General features: G+C 41.1%; 1 protein-coding gene across 2 annotated transcripts in view; it reads left to right on the top strand.

The window, feature by feature from the left end:
- Positions 1-17,684, top strand: part of SEMA5A (semaphorin 5A) — a 460,360-nt gene that overhangs the window by 390,655 nt on the left and 52,021 nt on the right. The window contains exons 16-17 of one of the 2 annotated variants that reach the window (XM_070246052.1): positions 4,916-4,933; positions 5,167-5,314. In XM_070246052.1, the coding sequence (XP_070102153.1) occupies positions 4,916-4,933; positions 5,167-5,314 (166 nt within the window). The remainder of the gene's footprint in view (positions 1-4,915; positions 4,934-5,166; positions 5,315-17,684) is intronic. The other variant, XM_023625852.2, reaches the window with a different exon arrangement.

The raw sequence follows: 17,684 nt of genomic DNA on the forward strand, positions 1-17,684 counted from the left end.
TGTTTCAATTTTTTTGTATGTATACCTAAAAGTAGAATTACTGGGTCATATGTTAATTCTGTGTTTGGTTTTTGAGGAATTGCCAAACTGTTCCATAGTGGATTCACCATTTTATGTTCCTACCAGGAATGTGCAAGTGTTTTAATTTCTCCACATCCTTGCCAATACTTGTTACTTTCCTTTTTATTATTATTATTATTGTAGCTATCCTTATAGGTGTAAAGTGCTATCTCATTATGTTTTTGATTTTCGTTTCCCTAAGGACTAACGATGTCAAGCATCTTCTTGTGTGCTTCTTGGCCATTCATATATCTTTTTTAGAGAAATGTCTATCCAAGTACTTTGCCCATTTTCTAATTGAGTTGTTTGGTTTTTTGCTTTTGTTGAATTTTAGTTCTTTACCCTGTCTCCTTCTAAACCCTCACTGGCGGTATCCTCAAAGTCTAGATTTATGCTGTTAGTCTGTTTAGGGAAATTTGGTTTTTCTTTACCTTGCTCCTCAAAATTCTTCTTGTTTCTACCAATTCTCTGTTCCTGAAGCTACTTTCACATTTTTAGGTATTTCTTACTGTAGCACCACACATCTTGGTACCAAAATCTGTTTCAGTCATTACATGGTAATATTACCACAGCTCAGCTGCTTAAAGCACTGTGTGTTTATTGGCTCACAGTTTCCGTGTGTTCGTAGTCTGGACACAGTTTACTTGGGTCCTTGGCTTCAGGATCTCATGACGCTACCAATGTGTAGCTCATGGTTGTGTTCTCATCTGAGGCTCGGTGGGAGAAAGGTATGCTTCCCAAATCCTGTGGTTGTCAGCAGCATGCAGTTCCCTGTGTGCTGTCAGACTGAGGATGGTAGCCAGAAGCTGCCCTCAGTCCTCACCACCTGTGCCTTCCCGACCTGACTGCCTACTTCCTCAAAGCCAGCAAGGGAGTGTTTTCTTGAAAGAAGGGCATTGCGGTCTTATATAACATAATCATGGAAGTGAAATCCTGTCATCTTTGCCATATTCTATTGGTTAGAAGCAAGTCACAGGTCCCACCTCTGCTCACTGGGAGGGGATTCCACAAGGTGTAAATTCCAGGAGGCGGGAGTCATAGGGCCACCACATTATCAGAGTGAAGAATCCCAGGAGCCAATGGGAGTTCATTATAGGATTATTCTTCATCTTCATGGGCATGTTTGCTTAATCCTGTGGGGCACTCAAGTGATGCTCTTTGCGAATCATTAATCTCCCCTAGTGGGTATTCTTAGCTAAAAATTAATATTGTGGTAGGCTCAATGTATGTACAGTTTCTCTGGTGGCACAAAAGATTCAATTATTCCAGTATGGCCCAGCAAAGGGGCAATCACTTGGAGAGAATCGTGGAGATAATAGTTCCAACAGGGCTCTGATTGGTTCAGGCTAACAGAGGCTGCAGTGAGAAACTAGCATGGACCTAACCAGAACAGACAGAATTTGTAGCGTGAAGAAATAGGAGAAGAAACAGGAAGCAGTGTGGAGAGTCTAGTCTATATGAGATTATGAAAGGCAGTTCTTTTCACAGAGACCAGCTTTGTGGAAAAATAGGTAATTTATGAAGAAATATTGCTGGGTTATTAATTAACTTTTAAATGCAAAGTGAGAATGAGCAGTCATGGGCAAAATTAAAATCTTAATTTTTAATGCATCATGAAATGCATCTGTGACTTTCAGTGCTTTAAGATACTGGAGATCCAAGAGAGCTCATAAAATTTCAAAAAATGTTTAGCTCATTATTAGCAAAAGCCAGCTGCATGTAGAGGACTAGAGAAATGGGGAACCAGCAGCTGCCCCATCGTGTAGATATTTTATCCATAAATTAATTAAAATCCTTGAACAAGCAGAGTCACCAGGGTCACTTACTTCCAATTCCCATTTTTGTTTGTAACCAAGAAGGAAACCAGAGTCCCCGTGGGTAGGTTAACAAGAGGTGCTTCTCTCAAGAGCACATGCTATTGGGGTGGGGGAATTAGGGAGCATGAAGGAAACTACTTCCTTGAAATATGCAAAGAGTCCAGAGTTAGGGGCTTGTAAGAGGCTTGCCTCTGAGCAGACTCTCCCGGGTTAGATTTGTGAGTGAAAACTCAGACATAAAGGGACAGAGCTGGCCTTGCAATTTCTGTTTCCCTTCTCACCTGCCTTGCAGAGGGTGACAGATTCACATGTCCTGGTGGGGCTTTTTCCACAGCACTACTGTAGGAGAAAGAAAAACGAAGGGAAGACAAGTTGTTGACAACCTTAAAATGCAGCCAAATGTATAATTGATTAACACTGATTTAAAGTTCTCTTCTACATGCAGTTTTCAGGCTCTCCTGCAGTAGATTATTAGCCATAACAACAGGCCGAGCTTTTTCAGAGGTGGCCTGCTGTCGGCAAATGGGAGAACATGTCTGTGCATTGTGATTTATTTTGCTGTGGGGAAGTGGTAGCTCAGTTGCTGCACTTTCTATTAAAAGTGAAGGGCTTAAATGAATTTTTAGTAAGATTTTCCTTTGCCCTCACTACTTTTTTATTGTTTGTTTTTGAAAGCTGAAATTAGGGCACAGGAGTGTAGGAGACCCATACCGTTTAAATGTCGGTAAATCAGCTTGGAAACAGGAGGTGACCTTCTATTTCTCAGTCTGTCCACAGCAAGAGAAGCTGCACGTGGATATTTTGAGTTAAATGCTGAGAGTTCTGATGTTCTGAATTCTCTTGACTTCCTTCTTCAAATATGTTCTCAAAACAAATGGCCATTTCCTCTTGGAGCATTCCAGGCACCAACACACATGCTAATAATCACTGAGCAGTCAGAGTGTTTTACTTATTGTAACTCTACACATTTGCACATGCTCCTAAGTTCAGATTCTTTTGATCTATTGTATCCTCAATTGTGTTTTGGCTCTTCTGTCTGGGGTCATGCTCTCTTAATTAGAAGACTCCTTCCTTTTCCCTCCTACACACAAGAACGTCCAGAGCCCTGAGCTCTGAGAGTCGGGGCCCCGGGGGACTGTGTATGATTTGATGTTTTTAATGTTTCTCTTCTGTCTTCAAAAATGAAATGATGAGCAAGAGTGATAACTATTCAGTTCCATCGCCTCCTCTTATAAGTGAAAGTTTAGGGAAACTCAACCATTTGCCTGATTGGTTCTAGAATCTCAGACTGCTTCTTTTCCGGGAGATAGCAACTCTTGCTCCCTCAAAGTAAGCATGCCTCCCACTCTCAGTTGAGAGGTTGACTTTTGACTCTACTGTTTGTTTGTTTGTTTGTTTTTCTGTGCATTCACACAGTTGACATAATCTTATTCCGACTATCCCAAACCCTTCCTCTCCTCTTGCCGCCACCATGATGTTTGTCTAGCTTGGAATATCTTCCCCTTGGATTGTTGCAATCCACATTCTTCTGGCTGGTATTTGCTCCATCAGCTCTTCCAGCTGGTGGCCTCACCTGTTTTTGGAGGCCAGACCCTACACTCAAGCATAGAGAGCTCCTCAAATCTTGGGGGGCTCTGGGCCACCAGCGGGATGAGACACCAACCACTGGAGACCAGTCTTCACTCTCTGACGGTGCAGGTTTGTTCCTGGAGCTCTGTGGGACTTGTTTGATTCCTTGTAAATAAGTGCAAGTTCTTTCACTGTGTTCATAAAGATAGATAATTCCACTTCCTGTCACCTTTTTCTGTTCTCTTCTCCTCAGTCGCCTTTGTTCCTTCACTCTTCCCATTTCTACTTTCCATTCTTTTCAGAATGCCAGCCGATGCTCAATGTGCCACATCCTATTGACTTCCCTGGCTTTTTACTTTTCATCACTGTACCTGTCCCTAAAGCCTTCACCTTCTCCATGAAGTTTTCCTGATTTGACTGAAAAACATTTGAATCTTATCTGCATTTGTTATCAGGAACTTAGACTTTCCAAATTACTTCTGGTTTCTGGAAACCAGCTGCCATATACCCCTATTTTCTACTTAGTAAGATAGTGTTTTCTGTCCGGCACGTCCTGGGCTTGTGTGCATTCCCCGTATTCATCTCAGGTTGTAAACACCTGTGATGATGCCCTTTGCATAGGGCCCTGCAGGATTAAGCATTTATTAATAATGACGGCCTTAAAGGAGACTGACTTTGCCTAGCAGATAGGAACCTCTGCCTCCTGTTTCTGAAGGCGGATGGCCTGGCGTGGGGAGACAGACAGAAAAGTCTCACATTCTAGTGGTCTCTAGAAGCTAAATTTGTGCTTAGTAGGTGGGCTATTGAGTTCAAATAGTCCTTTAAATTGCCGTAGGTGTCTCACTAAATTTGGCTCTGTTCAGAGTAAGCTCTTCCACCCTACGGGCTGTAAGTTCTGGAACGCCAGGCTGTTTCTTGTTTTTCATTTGTGTTTATTTGTTTTTCTCATGTCATTTCATTTCACTTGTAGTATTAAAGATTGAGGAGAAATTCTACATGTCTCAGGCTGAAGAAGGCCTTATATATTTGGCAAAAAATTGACAATATGAATATCTAAGTGGAAGTATAGAAGTGTATTTAATCACTAAAAAATCGGACTAGTGTTTGTAAATGGTAATTTAACTCTCTTTGGATAGCAGATGTTCTTTTAAATTAAGGTTGTTGGACATCACTCTGAGAGTCTACAAGTAAATGTAGCTAGGCAGTATAGGGCATGAAGCTGCCTGCCAAAATCAGGCTTTAGCTTTTCTTTACCTTATATTCATAGGATTACGAGCCTTGTTTGATTCAAGGATGAGAAATGAATTCCAGATACACTTTGCTGACATTGTATTCATACCCTACTTTATCTTTCAATGTGTGTGTTTAGAAGATAAATGCCCTACCTGGATATTTTCTCTGTATTCTCATTTTTGGGTGTCTATTTGAAGGGTTTTGTTTTGTTTGTTTCTCTTTAATTGGCTGCACAGGAAGATCCATCCTGCATTGTGAGTTTAGCATTTTCTTCATTGTCTCCCGTGCATCTCATTGTCTGTGCACACGCAGCATGGCCAACACCACATCTGCCTCCTTTCTGCGCAACCACTCGGAATACGAAAAGCCCCTCCACGCAGAGCATGCCCATGTGTTCAACATCTGGTGCAGGGATGGAGAGTGGAAAGGGCTGTGGCCTCACGTTGCTCTAAATGGTTTCCTTTTCCTCTTGATTTCCCCATTACAGATACTGCAATGAGCATCTGCTGTGCCCCCCACACATGTTCTGGACAGGCTGGGGTCCTTGGGAACGGTGCACAACCCAGTGTGGGGGTGGCATTCAAGCTCGCCGCAGGACCTGTGAGAATGGGCCTGACTGTGCAGGCTGTAATGTGGTGAGTAGAGTCCTCCCCATCCCCAGCCCACATTTGAGAGCTGGGAGTCCAGACTTAAGACACACTAAATGTTCTGTGTACACTAGATTCTCTGCACACACTTACATTGCAAACATTAGGTATTCTGCAAATGCTAACTGCTCTGCACACACTTGGCAAACTGCAAAGATTAAGTGTTCTGCAGACTCTAAATGCTCTGCACACACTAGATGCTCTGCAAACACTATGTGCTCTCTAGGTACCAGCTGCTCTGTAAGCATGACATATCCAGACACTGGATGCTCTGTACACACTAGGTGGTCTGCAGGTACTAGGTGCTCTCACACACTAGATATTCTGCAAGCATTAGATCCTCGTCAGATGCTAAGTGCTCTGTAAACATTAACTGCTCTGTAAACGCGACATATCCAGGCACTAGATGTTCTGCACACACTAGATGCTATGAATCCCGTAAGTTTCTCTGGTTAATGAGAATGTCTGGAAGAGATACTGAAAATTCGGAGTAGCCTGGAGGCTCCTTGAATTAAATATTCACATATGAGGTAAACTGCCCCAGGGGTTTTTCAGATCTGATTCCAGGACAGTTTGATTCCAGTTCTGAGCTAGGACAAAAATTTCAACCTGCTTATCTCTCTTCACTATACTTGGTTTGGGAAAATGGGATAAAGTCCCCATGCTGAGCTCACACCAAGGTATAGAACACTGACAAACCTGAGACACTGAGGATTGACACCCTTTATGGGGCCATTGTCAGAACACATTTGATGCCAATTCAAAGGAAATGAAAGACAGCTTATCGTTTTGTTTGCCTTCCACCCTAGCAGGTCACATTTCTTTTAACACTTTAAACCCTCAAATACAATTCCGCTTCTTTAAGCACCTTCCCCAGGCCTATTGTGGTTCTCCTGCACCATCTGTCAGAATGACTGAGCCCTGAAGGCTGCTGGGCTTTCACCTCATTTGCCTTCCCCTGGTGCTGGCGCTGCAGAGTGGAGACAGTGGGGATGTTTTGGTGAAGAGCAGCACAAGAAGGTCTGGCTTGGCATCCTTCCTCACTGATCCTGCCGGTTGGTCTTTGCAGTACTTCCATAACCTTGGTTTATGAGGTTTAGTGATATTGTTGTGCTGCTGTGAAGTTTGTTTTTGTGAGATACAGAAACCACACATCCCAGATAGTCTGGGGAAATTCAGAGAGAGGAAGAGGGTTATGAGGTGCTTTGCCAGATATTACTCCCAACCCAAGGAGATTTCTTTTATTGGAATTTGCAATTAGATTTCTTCCCGTTTGCACTGGCAAAGATATTGCAGTAGATTTAATAGAGTCTACTGCTGATTCTAAAGGCACCTCTTTCCAGGCCAGCCTGAACTAACTTTTGACCAGGAAAACTTTTAGTGTCCAATTTAGGATGATATATTTATCGATATCTCAGATGCTGAAATTTAAAATTATTTATTAAAATGTGAAGGGTCAATCTGTGAACATTCACTCACTCTAGGAAAACAATTCAAATGTGAATTGTTTGCCGAAATATATCATCCCTATTCCTAGTGGCTTGGCATCGAAGGCTGGGATCTCCCCTCCCATATCAAGGTTTGTCTCATCTGCTGGGAAACCACTGGGCTGGATGAGCTGAGATGATCTTGCACTTTAGTTTATGAGACATTGCAATACGAAGAACTCAGAAAACGTTTTCAAGTCAATCATTTTCTTATTGCAAATTGACTAACAATTACATTTGAAAACAATTGAATGAAAGAAAAAATATATTAAGGAGAATACAGCATAACTCCCATTTAGTCACTGGAATATGTGTGTGTGTGATACATCTGGTTGTAAATGTAGAAATTAAATCTTTGTAAAATGTTAATGTACTCATTGAGTTATATCTAAATTTACAGATTATGGTTTATGAAACAAATATAACATCAGTTTTCAAATCGAGAAAAATATCACGCATATCTCCAATGAGCCTAATATCATTTTTTTTTAAGTATTTTAGGGTTTTTTTGCCTTCCCCACCAAAGTTGATCCACTGGCCCCATACTTCCAAGAAGGTGTTATTGTGGCCCAAGGGAGCAATCCAATTTTTGTGTGGTAGAAGCACATATTTATTTTCCTTCCCACATGGCTTTTCCCATTTATCACGCTTTCTATTGCCCCTAGGGCAGGAATGCTAGCCTAGCCAACTGAGGAATGAAAGCGGGAAGAAGGAGGGGCTTGGTTTCTTTAGATTGCTTAGAAAATGTATCCTATCAATTACATTCCTAAGAAATTTACTTAGAAGTAGTAGCTATTTAGATAGAGTCACATATTGATCTTCACCTTCTAGCTGCAGTTTATCAATCTTTGGCCACAAAGTATGTTTATTTTTGATGGAGGTCTTTTATCAAGACAGTAGCTGTAAGCATAGGCAATTTATTGATTTTGGAACAATGAAGTGGATTATCTGCTCACCAGTATCAGGCTGGATGACAAGTCAGATGATATTTCTGAATCTCAGTCTTGTCCTCTAGGAAGGGGGTGACAGTCCCTCCCTCCCAGAGCCACTGTTAGTGTCAGGTATGGTGATGCCCATGAGGTTGTGGCAGATGGTCTCATCTTTCAGGCCCGTCACTGTGAGTCCTTCCTAAACTGTTCATCTCTTCGATTTTTATTTCTGGGCTTCACCTGCTTCTCTGAGCTCAAGTTCATACAAATCTTCATAGGCTAATAAAATGTTATCTACACGGTAAGCAACATTTTTGTGGAAACTGTAAGAACTTGAATTTTCTGAGTACTACTGCAGCTTATAGAAAAAGAAAGAGTTGATTTTAAGTATTAACACCTTATAAAAATTTGAGAATATTTTCTTGCTCCACCATTTTAAAATTGAAATTTCATGATAAGATTTCCCAAGTTTCTCCTGGGAAATGTGTATGTGCTTGTCTTTGAATAAATCACTAAGCCGTTATTTAAATCTCAGTAAGAGAGGTTCAGTTCAGACAGTTCAGACCCACATGGCTGCCATTCCTTCTTTCCTTTTCATGAAACCCAGCTCTTAAAGTTCCAAAGTTGATAGCTTTTTGAGATCCTGTTTTTAGTCCTTTTGGATAAATACTCAGAAGTTGAATTTTGGGATCATATGGTAGTTCTATTATTAATTTTTCGAAATTAGAAATACTGTTTTCCATAGCGGCTACACCATTTTGCATTCCCACCAACAGGGTGCAAAGGTCCCAATTTCTCCACATCCAAAAGAATTGAAATCAGAATCTTGAATAGAAATCTGCACTCCTATTTTCATTGCAGCACTATTCATAATAGCCAAGATGTGGAAACAATCTAAACGTCCATCCTGGTGATCAATGGATAAAGAAAATGCAGTCTATACATACAATGGAATAGTAATTCAACCTTTCAAAAGAAGGAAATTCTGCAGCATGCAACAACATGGATGAACCTTGAGGACGTTATGCTAGGTGAAATTAGCCAATCACGGAAAGACAAATACTTTATGATTTCTCTTATATGAGGTATCTGAAATAGTCAGATTCCTAAAGAGTGGAATGATGGTTCCAAGAGTTGGAAGGGGAGGGGGAAGAGGGAGTTACTGATCAAGGAGCGTCAAGTTTCAGTTAAGCAAGAAGAATGAGCTCTAGAGATATGCTGTACAACGTGGTGCCTGTAGTCAACAATACAGCATTGTATAATTAAAAATTTAACAGGGCAGATCTCATGTTAAATGTTCTTACCACAGTAAAATAAACTAGAATAAAACAATGGAAAAATAAAGTTCAAGCGATAAAAAAGTTCCAAAGGTTGAAGGCTTGGGGTCATGGAGCCTGAGTTGTTTGGGGAGCTGACCGGCAAACACAGAGAGGGGCCTCCCCAGTTTCCACTTCATCCTTTCACACTGTGGCCTCACAGAGCAGGGGAGGACAGCACGGACGGTGGGGGAGCGAGGCCAAGCCCACGTCCCAGCTCTGCCTCTGAGTCTCCAGGACACTTGAGGTGCTGTTCCATGTCTCCAGTCAGCTCCCTCAAATGAAATAGGAGGCACCAACACCTGGCTGTTTGGGAGGTTACCGACAATGTAAGACATATATATATGTGTGTGTGTACGTGTATCATATCCTATATATCCTAGCTCAGTGGTGGATCTAACAGAGACATTGATAAAATAGAAATATTATCACTATCATTGTTGGCATCAACACACAGTCTTAGGGAAAAAAAATTCTATTTTTAAATACTATAACAATAACAACTCACATTTTATATTTACTATATTTAAAATTGTCTTTATATTAATATTTGTATTCATATATAAGTATCAATATTTTGTTAATTTATAGTAAATATAAATGTTATTATTTTATATCATATTTGAATTATTTATGTTTCATTTTTATCCTGTTTTGATAATATCTAGTAACCATAATGATAATTGTTAGACCAAGTCTTACAAATCCTAACTTACTGCATAACGTCAAACGAGTTATTGAAATGAAGTTATAGTTAAGCACACTGGAGTCATTATTTAGGTGTGTTATGATAGACTGAAATCCTGCGTATAATAAAACTCGCACAGGAACCCAGGACGGTAGGAGAGAGGAGTAAGGGAAAATCATGCTATTTATTGATGACCCACTGAGAGCCCGCTGCAGTCTATCTGCCTTTCATTCTGCTCCGCTCCGTGAATGTGACTTTGCTGTACCAGTGTTGGCGGGTGAGGAAGGTGAGACCGCCTGGGTGGGTCAGCTTCCCGAGGGGACTGAGCCCATCCATAGAGGAGTGGGCGCCAGGGAGAAGGTGTCACCATTCTACCTGGGGAGAACAGACAGAGAGAGGGTCAGTGTCTGTTCAAGGTCACATTACCAGGATTTAAGCCTCAATCACATCAGTGGCTTGAAAATCCAAAGTTATAATTATTTGATTTACAATAATTACCTAGATCATTTAGAACAGCCACGTTGGGGTTAACTGTCTTTGGCATATTTTTGTTTACTGCGGCCTCCACAGAAAATAAAGGGGCGAGCAGTGTGACATTAACTGGCAAGAGCTAACATCCCCCACCCACAAAAACTAGATCGATTTAAAAAGTAGTTATTAGAAAGACTCTTTTCCTTTCCTCCTTAATTGATACAGTTATCTCTAGTGTCGATTTATTTTTTTGGTGCTAAAATATTTTCTAGAGAACCACACCTCTTTGCAATGACACCGACTTCTAGTCAAATGGGACAGCTGGCACCTCCTTTCTTTCTTTCTTTTTTTTAATTTTAATTTTAATTTATTTTTTGAGGAAGATTAGCCCTGAGCTAACATCCCCCACCAATCCTCCTCTTTTTGCTGAGGAAGACTGGCCCTGAGCCAACATCCATGCCCACCTTCCTCTACTTTACATGTGGGACGCCTGCCACAGCATGGCTTGCCAAGCAGTGCATAGGTCTACACCGGGGATCCGAACTGACGAACCCCGGGCCACAGAAGCAGAATGTAGGAGCCTAACCACTGCACCACCAGGCTGGCCTTGGCACCTCCTTTCTATATAAAATATAGAGGAAACATAAACTGAGAGAGACTGAGGTTTTCAACTTGAACAAATAGTTTTTAAATAGGCTGTTTGCTCGTCTGTGGCTGTTAGTTCCCTTGTCCTCGTGTTTAGTGTTTCCTCATTTTTGAACGAGTGATTTTCTAGAGATCAGTGGTCCTGCCATGGAGGACGGACACATCTTTGTGAGGAGGTACCTAGAAAGGTCTCTCCTTGCTCAGTTATTTTTGTTGTTTTCGTTCTGTTTGTACAGTCTAAGCCCAGCCTACGCTAGCCTGCAGGTCCTTGAACATAGTCAGTTTACATGGAATCCTATGTGTTGAAGTGTTATTATTTCTCTTTGGGCCAAGCTCCATGTCTGCTCGCTTCTTTGCTGCCCTAACAAGCCTTGACAGCTCAGTTGCAGACGCCACCCAGCCTCTTGATATGAGTTACTTCTTGGGGTGTCTGGAAGCTTCACTTACTTTAATAAGCCAGTTGGCCCTTCTGATTTAGATACTACTAGTTCTATCCATTGATAACGAAAATGCCATTTTATAATTCTGAAAAAGCAATTTCCTTATGTAAAATTTAGTACATAAAGTAAAATCAAGTCATTGATTCTAACTCAATTGAGAACATAGGGAATTTTTTAGATAAACATAATATTTTTCATCACCATCGCCATCATCATCCTCATTGCCATTATAATTTCTACATGCCAGATAATATTTAAAGTGCTTCTTAGGGATTTTATGATTTATTCCTCCCAGTTAACCAATGATGACTATTAGAGTAGCTATTTTTTAGATGTGCAAACGGCACAAAGAGGCACCATGAGCCAACTCGATGAGAGGTGGCCAGATGCAAAGCCAGGGATTTTATAATTCTAAATGCATTTTATAATTCTAGATGTATGGATAGCCTGCGTGTTTCCCAACTACATTCTGTGACTTCATGTAATATCTGAAAATAATTTAAAAGGGTAAAGGTTAAAAGACTGCAGTTTTCCTAATGTTACCTAAACACAAACATGCTTATAGAAATGTTTTGCCCAGGTAAGTATGATCCACAGCCATTTGGTTAAAGAGAATCAAATAAAAAGCTGAAAAAAAGCAATCTTTTATCACTTATTGAGAACAACAGACAACCCTTGGTGGCTTCATAGAGTGCATAAAACTGACGCCCAGAGGGACTAGAAGATTCTTAGGGAAGCCCCAGATATTCGGATCCACCTAGGAGGGGCACCTCTATCCTCCAAAGCCACTGCATACAGTTGTGCAGGCTGTGCACTGCCTAATTCCAAGGGGATGTCCAAGGTCATATAAATGTGAGTAGTTCCCCTGTAGAAGAACAATGCACAGCCTGGGTGGTATACGTGGGACCCTCAGGGCTACTCTCGCCTTGACCTGAGTGCATGAAAACTGCATTTCTTCAAAGCTTCAAAAACACGGAAGGTGGTTGTGACCTTTTCTTTTGGACTGCATCCTGTGTTGTGGAGGGAGGAGCTGAGGGGGGCCAGCCAGGCATCTTAGCTTGGGCTCCATTTAAAGTAGAGCTTGAGACAAAACAAAGGCTTAGATCAGAGAGTTTATTTGGGAGATGAATCTACAGCAGCAGGTGGGAGGGATGGGGGAATGAGGCAGGGAAGGCGGAAAGCCCACAGTAGGCTTTGCTGTCAGAGTCTCTGCTGTGGTAGCAGGGCAGTGTCCCTCCAGGGGGCTGAGAAGTCTGCAGAATGTCCCAAGAAATGCCTGCCCTCCATGGGCTGCCCGTGACTGAGGGACGCTCCCTGCTGCCCCATCACAAGCCCAGTAAGCCTCAGGTCTCGGAGAAGAGGGCCATGCAAAAAGCCACTGAGAGTGAGGTCTGGACCCCAGGTGGGTGCTGGGGGCAGACAACTGCCCACCACCATGCCTGGGGCTGGGGTCATGGGGGGGGCCACACTGTGGGGACCCTAAAGCACCTGCTCCACCTGGCTTCATGGAAACAAATCCTGACAGCCCTGGAATGGGCTGAGGAACACAGAATTTCTGAAGCTGCAGCCCAGTAACTGAGGTTCAACACTAACTGGGGCCCTTCTGCCTTGTAGTGTCTCAGGGACTCCTGAGAACTTTCCAGACATCAGATGGCTATGAATGAAAAGCTGCAGGGGTTCCTGGGAAAGGTCTCCTTGTTCCTCAAAAAGAGACACAGGAAGGGAGGGTTCCATTCTTCCTCTGGATACTGGTGTGAGGGAGGTGAAGCTGGAATTGCTACTCCCCACTTGGTGGCAGCCTGAGGGGCCACCAGGTCCAGGCAGAGGAGCAGGAGCAAAGCGGAGAGGCAGAGCTGGGGACACCGAGGGGCCCATCTGTCTGGGAGCTGCCCTTGCTGGGGACTGGCTGAGTGAGATCAAAAGTTCCCAGTATTATGCTGAGTAAGAGTGGTGATAATGGGCACCCTTGTCTTGTTCCTGTTCTCAGAGGGATGGCTTTCAGTTTTTCACCATTGAGTATGATGTTGGCTGTGGGTTTGTCATATATGGTCTTTATTATATTGAAGTATTTTTCAACTATACCCATTTTATTGAAAGTTTTTATCATAAATGAATGTTGGATCTTGTCCAATGATTTCTCCATCTATGGACACTAGACTTTTGGTGGTGAACATGATACCATCTATACAGAAGCTGAAATATAATAATGTACACCTGACATTTACATAATGCTATAAACCTGTATGACCTCAATAAAAATATTTCCCCATGGCTTCAGCTAATTTGAGTCAAAAATCATCCTAACTGCTATGCCCACTCCCTACCTCACCACCCTCCTCCTCAGAAGCACCTCAAATCCCAGATCCTTAAAAATAGGGGAAGGGGTAGGCAAGCACCCCCTACCCTGAGCTATCTCCTACATTTCCCATCTATGGAAGCTGCTTCTCAAATACCACTTAAGAACTGATATTAAAAGGCATGTTCTTTCTTAATTGCTGTATCTGATGGAGATGATCTTAAATTTTCGTGTGGTCCATCACCATGAAAGCTCAACAGATGACCTTAACTTTCATGAACAAGGTCACAGTGTGAACCCCTCCATTGCACGGTGCCTGTAAAACGCATTCCCTTCTATTTCCAGATATTCTTCCACAAGGGAAATGATTGATCTTCCTAGCTGAAACTTGATATTACATCTTCATAAGCATGGGAATGCAAATTTGCTTTCTTTTGTTATGCGGTATCTCAGTGAAGAGTTTGAAAATATGAAAGATTGTCAGAGTGAAAATGCCACATTTTCTTTAAAGAGGGTTTAGTACTTTGAAAAAGTTAATGTCAGTATACCAAATCAAGTGGTACAGCTCATGGCCACAAAAGTGTAAGTTTTCTGAAATTTAGCCCTGGCGGTTCAACAATCAAGTTTAAGAATGATGCATGACGCAGAGGGAGAGAAAAGAAAAATGATGGATTATAGGAATTAATCCATCAAAAGTCTGCCTCTAGAACATGTGAATTATCATCTACAATCTCTGGAAATTGCAGTTGGTAAGGAGATCTAGAGTGTTTCACAAAACGTTTTATTTATGGTATTGGAGGAGTCTGTTGCACAGATTTCTTTGGCTTTACAAAAAAATCAGGTTGGTTTCTGCCTTTAATAAGTCAAATACAGTGACTGCAAAGTTAATTGAAAAGGGAAACTTTCAGAATAGAGGTTTTCTGCTGGAAAAGTGAGTTAATTGTGACACACACACACAGATTTTCCCTTTACAGTTTGCCAATAAATTCCATATTAAAGATTCTCCGATACTTGACATTAAAATACCTAAAATTTACTCATGGAGACACAATAATGGGATTCCCAGTCATAACAGTTTCTACTAATTGGCCATGAGTTCTGAAATCTTTTATAGTCCTGTGTAAGTACACAGTGCACATGGAGCAAACCAATTCTTTTAAAGGCATAACGAACACTCAGCCATCGGAAACCCACATTTCTGTTTTAAACAATGCCACATTTTTAGTTGCTACAAAATAAGTAATTAAATATGGCTTTCTAAGTTTAAAGCCTTAGTAGCAATTCCTCTAAAAACAATCAGGATATGTTTTTTTTTCCAAATGCGTCTTCAGTCTTTGCTTATAGCCCTGCTGACAATTTGGGGCTAATCATAGGTTATCGGTAGAAAATGCTCCTTGGGTGGTTTAATCGATTTCATGTCCCTGACAAATTGGGCACTTATTATTGGTCAGTTTCTCACCTTGTCTAGGCACTTGCCACTGCAATTAAAGGCAACGCTCTTGGAGTAGTGTTGCTTGTTCATAGTTTTTAAAAAGTGATTTAGTTATGCAGCCAAATTGGCCTTTAAATGATGTACTCTGAAGCTGCCCCTCTCATTGAAATGAGGACTTCCTGTCCCAATGTGCAGTTTGTAGCATCAAGGATGGGCTCTTGAACTTATTTTCATCTTTCGGTAGTTGTGTCTCCCCTCTAGCCTTTAAAAATCATATTTCAGTCCAGCACATCACGGCACAGGCTGAGGCCATGGTTCCAGGAGGCATTTTCATTCCTTATAGCAGCTTGGGTTGTGACTGCATGAAAAAAATATTCTGCCCACCGAGCCATCCCAATGTGAGAGCTGTGGCTCTATACTGATATTAACTCTGCCCAACCAGCATATGGGGAAGTGGAGAGAAACAGAGGTCTGATCTATTTGAGTTTCATGTTATCATGGCCGACCTATTGCCCCAGCTGACTCATTTCTAAAATCCCCTCTAAAATCAGGTAAATAAGCAAGCAAACAAAAACTTAGAAAGACATCCTCTGATCGAAGGCTTTTGTCATTTACTTAACTGATTGTGCCTCTTGTGTTGTGGTCTCATTTGGTGTACTCAGCTTTGCAAGACCTGCGTATGTCACAGTCTTAATAGATGTTTGAATTCACAGTGATGCAACTAGAATCTGAGCATCTTGATTTTTTACCACTTTCATTCCACCATTATTTAATAAATGTTAATCTTCTACCCTGTGATGGGCTCGGGATACCTGGTGAATAAGGGATTTATGGTCCCTGCTTAAAACTGAGGAAGGAATCCTCACTTGAGAAGCTTACACCAAAATGGCCTGTGTACCGTTTGGTTCATGACCGTGTTTTGGGTTGTGGGTGCTGTTATTCACAATGTGCTTTAAAACTGATTTTCACTTAGCAAGGATGAAGTGTATTGTAGAAATAGTCCACATGTATACAAGCGCACCCAGAGGATTTTAAAATAAGTTTTGATCACATTATACTTGTCATCTGGTTTGGCTCATGGCAGACAGTTCTTCCTTTTGGAGAACTAACATAAGTGTTTAATTATATCAACAATGTGTTTTAATTTGTGTTTTGTTTAAGATTTGCATTTCCCATTTTTTTATTATTTCATCAGAGTGCCTCCAGTGTAATTATTGAACACGTATAATTTCAGTTGTTAAAACAATTCACATACATAATAGTTTTCAAAGCAACTTGTAATTAAGTAAAGCAGGAAGCAACAGATGTTGGAGCATGAAAAAATGGTTTTAAAACATTGAATATTCTTCACAAATGCCATGGTTTCTTTCTTCCCAAGTGCTATCCTTTAGTAATCCTAAAATTTTCTAAGAACTAGAGCCTAGCTCAAAACTCTTCTATGTGAATACAAGAAAGAATATAAGAAGCTTCTGCAACATTTAGGTTTTCTCATTACTATTCATGAATAGAAATACAAGGTTACATTTAGAAGTTGTCAAAATTTGTCAGAAAAAAAAAAGCTTAATTATTTTGCTCTTTAGTCTGCTGATGCGCCGCGGTACCAGACATTCTTAGAACAGCTGTCTCTGCATTTCACTCCACGGCATGTTTTTTCAAGATCTGGTTGACTTGTAGAATCTCATGAGGTTCTGGTTTGAAAGAAATAGTTGCAATAAAGACTGTTGAAGACAGAATTGGCACATACCATGTCACATTCTTGCATTATTTTATAAGCTATGATGCATGAGAAATTACATCCCACACACTACTATTTGGCATCTTGCTTCCATCATGATGTGAAACATTTTCCACATCTGTTCCAGTCCATCCTAATCCCAGGAAATTGCCCAGTTTGGGACTATTATTAGAAAGCACTCGTTGAAGGAACTCTAGTGTCATCGTGTGGGAGAAAGAAATGGCAGTGGCTGAATGAAGGAACCTATAGAATCTACCTTATAAAATTATTCAGCCTCTGCATATGAAACCAGAAGCACATGAACCATAGCCCCTCAAAAGGGAGAGAGATAAAAATAGCAGGGCAAACAGATGGAATCCAGACTTCCAGAGGAGCCCTGTGATGTCCACCAGGCAGTTTTCTTATGAAGCTTATTTAATTGCTTTCTTTCTCTGATCTTCTTGCAACTGCTAATAGCTTTTAGTGAGAAAGCCCTGGCATCTGAAAGTGAAGGGGGAGGAAAGGAACTGTGTCTGTTACATGAGTCTTGTTAGATAATTAATTTCTCTAATATTTGATGTGATCTTCTATGATATTGTTAATTTCTAAGTAGTTTTACATATGAAAGACAGGAAATTCTCAGTGACTGGTTCATGTTGTCATCCTGTCTCCTGTAGAATTTTCAGATCTTTTCATCTGTATATCCAGACAACCAAAAGTGTTGACTGTCTATTGTGTGTGAAGAATTTTTCTAGGCACTGTGGAAGATAGGCAGATACATACAATAAAATTTCTAACCTCAAGGAGTTTACTTTCTAGCTTAGGAGAAAAAGATATAAATCAAATGGCTAGAATATAGGAAATAAGTCAGGAATGCCAATGGGACAATTCAGAGAAACACTGTTGAGTCCAGAGGAGGAAGAGGTTACCTCTGGCTGGA

The sequence above is a fragment of the Equus caballus genome, chromosome 21 (assembly GCF_041296265.1).
Source record: "Equus caballus isolate H_3958 breed thoroughbred chromosome 21, TB-T2T, whole genome shotgun sequence".
Classification (NCBI taxonomy): Eukaryota; Metazoa; Chordata; class Mammalia; order Perissodactyla; family Equidae; genus Equus; species Equus caballus.